Consider the following 7,425-nt stretch of genomic DNA (forward strand, 5'->3'; position numbering starts at 1 on the left):
CCTCTGCTACTTGCTCCTACTCCCTGTTGCCTCAGTGATCTGCCTCTAGTAGGAGCATTTTTGGATCTAGCACTCTGTGTTATCTCTCGATTAGCCACCTCTGGACATTCTCGTACAAAATGATCTGGAGCACTGCATTTATAACAAACATTTTCGCCTGCCTGACAAAGACCATAATGAAGTCTACCACACCGTGAACACCTTGATCTACCCTGTCCAACATTACCTACACTCGCAGTCGAGGTGTTCTAAGCCTTCGAATCCTTAAATCTGCTAGCTCTATTCTGACTAGAATACCCGGCTGAGAAACTAGATCTGGTAGAAAACTCCTTTGGTCTTTTGGATGTAGCCTGGAATGACCAGCTCATCTGTTTCTTCTTTGTATCTTGTGTCTCTGTCTCAACTTTGCCTTTTGTTTTTAACAGCTCCTCTGCCTTACAGGCTCTCTCAACTAAAATAACGAACTCTTTTATTTCTAGGAAACCCACTGACAGTCGAATATTATCATTTAACCCATCCTCAAACCTTTTACACATAATAGCCTCTGTGGACACACATTCTCGAGCATATTTACTAAGCCTGACAAATTCGCGCTCATAATCGGTCACTGTCATATTACCTTGTTTCAATTCTAGGAATTCCTTTCTCTTCTGATCAATAAACCTCTGACTGATGTACTTTTTACGAAATTCCTCCTGAAAGAAATCCCAAGTGACCTCTCCTTTGGTACAACCGATACAAGTGTCTTCCACCAAGTAGTAAATTTGAGTCTCTAAGAAGTGATACTACACATTTCATACATTCCTCAGGTGTACAAGATAATTCGTCAAAGACTCTGATAGTATTTTCTAACCAAAATTCTGCTCTTTCTGCATCATCATCTTTTATTGCTCGGAACTCATAATGACCAAATTGCCCCTCCTTACTAAACTTTAAAAAAATTCTTTCCATGTCCTAATTTTTGTCCATGAACTTAAAATTGGTCAAATTGTTATTTAAACCCTCCTAATTAATATTCCAAAGCAATTTCATACTAAAAACTTCTAGAATGCAAGTTTTATAAATTATTCGATTTAGTCCCTAACCTCAACTTAAGCACTTTATACATAGAATTTCATCACGAAATTTTCACACAATCATGCAATCATATCATGAGCTTCAAAATAATAATAAAATAAATTTTTCTAACTCAAATTTGTGGTTTCGCAACCACTGTTCCGTTTAGGCCCTATTTCGGGATGTTACATTTCTCGAGTGGTGTATTTGAGATTTGTTACTTTCAAATTCTTTGTGACCTATTTGCTTAGTGTGTCCAGATCATGGAGAGTCTGAATTATTTTGAGTTTGAGTTTGACATGGGGTTTGGTAACCAAGTGAAAATGCTCCTTCCCTCCTTTCACCACCATGCTATTCATAATCCTTCCATCTTCAAACAAACTCTCCATCACTGCTAGAAGATGCCCATCCTCAAATATACTGCTTATGCTGTTTTAGCATCAGGATTCTGACCTTGCTTAAGGTGTATCAGTTGGCAACTTGTACAGGATCTGCATCTTTGAACTCCCCTTTCCTACATTTGATGTTTAGAGTTTCAAAAACGAAACCAGTTGGATACAGGATCTCCTCCATCAGTTGCCCGGATAAAAAGGCACTTGCTTTTCCTATCTGACGATGGTGGCAAAGATACCAAATTATTGGATTATAAGCAGCACTAGCTTCCTTGTCCAATGAATTTTTATGGACTCAAGACAATTTCCTTGTAAATCAACTCTTTAAATAACCTCAATCTGCATCTCAATACCCTTTCTTTACGATGGAAATAGTGGGGTCATTGCCAATATCAAGAAGGTATTTGTGTTGATTATTGATGTTATGATTAAGAGATGACATCATTCATTAGACCACTTGAGAGTGGGTATTGGTAATGTTCATGGTAGTAGAAGAGGAGACGCTTTCCAAAATGGACAGCACAGCACAGCACAGACGTCTTCAATTAATTATGTTGTTTCTAAGACTTAGAGAAACATACAGACAAACAGAGTTGTATCCCATCTATGCGATCTAGCTCTTTATGTGTGGTGCACCCAACACAACAGTTCATTGATCTCTATATTTAAATAAGACATCAATCACATTGTGCGCTTTGTGTGTTGGATTGGTGGCGGCCGAACCATTACTACAACTTCGTTTCACTGTAATAAAACTGAATAATTAATACTCCGTCTCCGCTTGGCTCCCCTGCCTATGCCTATGTCTATGTCATTGCCAGCTTTTAAGTTTGGTGGGAAAGATACACAAAGGCAACACTTCAACCACCAACCAAACTAATCAAGTCATAGCATAGCAGAAAAGGCTTCTTTTCTTTGGCTTTAGCAGCATCATAAAGCAGCAAAGGCAAGTCCAATAGGTTTCTGACATGGAATAAATGTTTGTTTTATGCTCCTGTGAAGGCTTTTGACCATTCTGTAGATGACCCCATATTAACACATCACTCAAAGAATTATGATTTCATTATTTCAGCTAGATAAGAGCTAAACAACTCCACCTTCCTCTCTGCCCTTCGCCTTGGAACAGCATCAGTAAATTCCCAAATTTTAAGCCGAGAAGTCTAGCTAATAGCAGCACTAAAGGTGGAAGATAAAAGAAGATTGGCTTAATTGCTATTTGTCACACGACATGTTCTGTAAATGCATAATTGATTGTGGCAGTTCTACAAATCAATGCCCAACCACATGCATAGCCTTACAGGATCACTTCGGTTGAACCGAAAAGTATATACCATTCCAGTAATTCTGCTCTTGTTTCTTTCAAGTACCTATGGTAGCTACAAAGATGATATCTGGGGTGATATTGTGCCAATAACTGTTAGATAATTCTTCTTGGAAGATATACAGCAAAGATACATAACAAAGTCGAAATGCAAATACTTGCCCTTATAGCCTCTCTCTCTCTCTATATATATATATACTTACCCACCCTATCCAAAATGCAATTTTAAGTAGACAGTATAGAGAACAAGAATCTTCATTACAAAAATTCAATGCTGAAACAGTAGAAGGTGAAGGTTTTTAACATGAGGTTTAAGAATACACACCATGTAGATGATGAAGACAATGACCAATGCAACACTGAAACAATTTCTATCAATGTCGTAAAACAAATATTGTGGTAAGGCAACTATTTGCAGCACAAAAGGTAGAAAACAAGATTGGTATCATATTGCTATTCTTCACAGTCCACTATAAAACAATGACAACTTTGGTATTGCATACTGGACTGTTACAGTTTTATGAAAGCAGTATCATAAGCTGCTATAGTCTACAAAGCAAAGCCTATCACATGCACAGCCTTACAAGATCACTTGGGTTGAAAAAGAAAAACACCATTCCAGTGGCTATAAAAATGATCATTTCGATTCCTATAGTAGCTATAAAATTAATAACTGGTGTAATATCAAGCCTACGACTATTAGAAAATTTCTTCTAGGTAAGCCATGGTTATATGGCACAGATAAATACCAAAAAGGGAAGCAGATACTATTTTCTTTCTAGAAACAACATGAACTAGTCTTGTCTAGCAAAAAGGGAAAAAAGTAGCCATAAAGAAGCCTATGTCTCCGGAAGAACTCAAGAAATACATCATGGAAAAGGCCAAGTTTACTGAACCCGCAAAGACATGCTTAACCACACTACCAAATGCAATTTTAAGTAGAAAGTAAAGAGAAGATGGCTGTTGATGCCTTGAATATAATGATGTACATCTTAAATTATACGCCTGCTAAAGTAAATTGGATTTGAGAGGAATTATTCAAGATGCAAATGTTTCAGCATATTACATGTTGCTTAATGGCTGGACAGCAAGGTTAACATCCACTATTCTATACAAGATAGTTATCCATTCAAAGATACTCTCTTTTGTCTTCCAAGAACTTGTCTCTTCTTCATCAAGACTCAAGAGATGTATTGGACCTACATTCTGATGAGCAGAGATGTGACAAAGTAGTTACCTATTTGAAGATTCTCTCTTCTGTCTTCCAAGTACTTCCATCTCTTCTTCATCAAGACTCAAGAGATGTAAGTAGTATTGGACTTGCATTCTGGTGAGCAGGACCTTTTTTTATGTGACAAAACTAGAGTCAAGGTGGAAAATAGAGTTTAGTGGCCAAGGTTGAGGGCAAATGTAAGATGCATTGTTCAACAATTAACTACCCTTCCAACTCGATAAAGTCCATCAGAAAATTATATTTAGCAATGAAGTCTACAAACAAAATTGGCATTCAAGATAAGCAGATTTCAGGGAAGAGAAATGTTCATCATTTATATCAGACCAGAAGGATTTCCTACAAGCACTTTCAAGAGGGGAGTAGGACCTTAGAAAAGTAAAAAGGAACCAATGTTTTGCCGTTACCAAAATATTTAGAGATCAGTATAATTTTTAATGTAGACTTACTACATACCACATACATCATGTCACAAAAGATGCAAAAGGGGCTTCACAATTGCTACACTTCAAGAAGCAAGCAAAAATAACGGAAGATGTTGAAGATGGCCAAATTGCATCAACCAAAGAAGATGGGTTCCAAAAGTGCCTAATCCCTGCTGTGGTTAAAATTTAAAGGGAAAAGTCTCGGAGTCTGCTCCACCTCCTCTATGTCATATATACCTTACTTTCTTACTGATAGAACATTTTTTTAGAACTTCTTTTTACAGAATAACTTTCCTTGTAGATCATTAACCTTTTTAAGACTACCATTATAGAAAGAACAAACATTTGTTTCTAGCTCAGCTACCTTAAGCAAGAAAAAAGATCACAGAATGCACAAGGATTACCAAAATTGGCTACAAGCGAAGAAGTTGGAATAAAGTTCTCTGTAGCACAGCTAACCAAAAATTGTAGACAGAGTAAAACATAAAATTATAACTCAGAGCCACACATGTCCAAGCCTAACATTTGCCTCAAACCAACGGTAGTTGGAGTCAAGCTTTAACATCAGCTTTGCTTTGATTACAAAGCAACCTTCATCCTACATTCGACAGAAACAGACAAAAGTGAATCCAAAAACACAAGGCACCCCAGGAAGAAAAAAAAGGTTTTATTCCATACGAATGAGACAACTATAATTCATGACATATAGAATAAAATCATTTCGGCTAAATGCACACCACAATGAATCATAGAATTATGAAAAGATTTTTGAGCAATAATAACAGACCTACACAAAAAAGAATCCTATATTGCCCACACTACAACCGAGAGGTTACCAAGAACAAACCGCCAGAAAGAAAAAGAATGGGTGTGAGGCTGTGAACAGAAGAATTACTGAAAACAGGAAAATGCTCGTATATCACAGAGGGAGGGTTAGGGCACATATTCGTTCTCAAGAGTTGGTTGAGTCCGAGTGACCGTTGCCGACGGAGCTTTTGTATCCCCAACGGAGGTCATATGTAGTGCTTCTCCCACTTCAGCAGCCTTTTCCATCTCTTGCATTTTCTTTCTCCGCTTGCATTTGCGTGCCCAGAGTACAAGGAATCCCAAGAATGCCAGCAATGCCACTCCACCCACAACAGAAGCAACAATTATCCATGTTCTTCTATTACTCTCCTTTCCTTCACTTCTGGTTGGTGGGCTTGGTGGAGCAATTGACTCAGTAACGATAGAAAAATGCCCCTGTTGGATAGTTGAACACTCGTTGGCTGATGTCAAGTTACTTAATTTAACCAAACCATGTAAATCAAACCAAACACACTTGGGCAGTGACCCATTGGGAGCCGGTCGAACATCTGAAAACTTGATTTTTATAGGATCCCCAGATGCTCTTAAATCCAATTCCGGCAAATTGGTAGCCGATAAGTTAGAAGCATCATAAGCAAGAAGACCCAGAAGAGGAGCGAGATAGGTGTAGTTGGGAAGCGAATAATACCGCAGGGACCAATTGCCCAAGTTCTGGTAAACCAAAACAAGCCTTTCCACATAAGGTTGCTCCACAACTCCAATGGGGATCTCGAACTCCTTGTACATCCTCACACCCCTGGTCCGCAAGCTACCACTCCTCAGCCTCATTGCTGTAATACTAATCCCAGTGAAATTAGAAGGAACACGGGCATCGTAGGGCACTCCAGTCCTAGGGCGTACAAAGGCCCTGTAAGCATAGTCTTGAAGGAGCGCATCCAGGGCTCTGGCGGCGCTTGTCGAAGAGGCATTAGCATCAAAAGATTGAACCAGTAGAGGCGAGACTAACAACAAGCAGATAAACACAAGGAGCATCGCGAGACTCGGAAGCAGCGGGACGGAAGCACGAGTGTGGAAATTCATTTATAATGCAAGCGGGTCAGCGATGTGACGGGGACAAACAGTAAACGGCATTGAAGCAATTGCATGAGCATTCAAGGAAAACAGTGAAAAAAAACAACTGTCAAATAAGCAGATCCATAGTTGAAAAAAAAAAGGTAAACTTAGGATTCTATTTTGAACATCAACTTGTAGAATAAGCTGAGAGGCGAAGAGAGTAAAGCGAGAGGGAGCAGAAAAGGAAAGGAAAAAGGAAGGAAACAAAAAATAAAAAAATAAAATACTGCTAACGGTAGTAGAATGAGTCGCAATCCTTGGAATTGATTAGCAAAATCAAAACCATAAACGATGAAAATGAGCTAGATTTGGGCAATTTGGGGGATGCCCAATATTCACACTCATTTACCACAAAAATTTTCAAAAAGAAAAAATGGAGAAACGCTCTACTGCATGTTTATATAAATGCAACGGACATACATACATACAGAGAGAGAAAGAGAGGAGAGAAAAGAGAAAGGGAAGAGAAAAGAAGAGAAGAGAAAGGGGTTTTTTCCTATTATTATTTTTAATTTTTATTTACAGGTTGTACGAAGTAGTAGTTGCATAAGCTGTAGTAAAAAATAAAATAAAATAAAATAAAAATCTCTTAAACCCCACTGTCCACATGCTTGCTTTGCTTTTATTTTTTAGGTGTTTTGTTTGTATGGGGTTTTTTGTTTTTTTTTTTTTCTCTCTCTCCATACTTAGTGCTACCACATTATTTGCTTTCTTCAGCTCCTAAGGCGAACGTGTCCCTCTCTAACTTTTGTCTTTCTTTCTTTTCTTTATTTTTTTTCCCTTAGCTTGAATTAGCTTTAGGTTGATGTGAACATATGAATTATATAGCAAACAATGGAAGAAAGAAACTACACAATTGAAATTTGTTTCTTGAGTCTCAATCTCAGTGGGGATGGTTGTTGACAACAAAGTGGAAAGTCTAAATTGTAAACTCATGTGTCAAGGAAATCGTCTTTCACTCTCAATCAATCACTTAATCCCCCCATTTACTTATTTATTTCATAGTAATTCGTATGTATATACATAGTTTCATAATTCGTATATTACCAACAACTGGTTTCCTCGGGATTTTAGTCACGA

At 37.9% G+C, this 7,425-nt stretch overlaps 1 protein-coding gene across 1 annotated transcript; it reads right to left on the reverse strand.

The window, feature by feature from the left end:
- Window positions 1–5,090: 5,090 nt before the first annotated feature.
- On the reverse strand, window positions 5,091–6,876 carry LOC108487055 (uncharacterized). The gene has a single exon (XM_017791275.2). The coding sequence runs from the start codon at window positions 6,310–6,312 to the stop codon at window positions 5,359–5,361; it is 954 nt and encodes a 317-aa protein (XP_017646764.1). The 5' UTR covers window positions 6,313–6,876; the 3' UTR covers window positions 5,091–5,358.
- Window positions 6,877–7,425: the final 549 nt, after the last annotated feature.

Source organism: Gossypium arboreum, chromosome 10, assembly GCF_025698485.1.
Source record: "Gossypium arboreum isolate Shixiya-1 chromosome 10, ASM2569848v2, whole genome shotgun sequence".
Lineage (NCBI taxonomy): Eukaryota > Viridiplantae > Streptophyta > Magnoliopsida > Malvales > Malvaceae > Gossypium > Gossypium arboreum.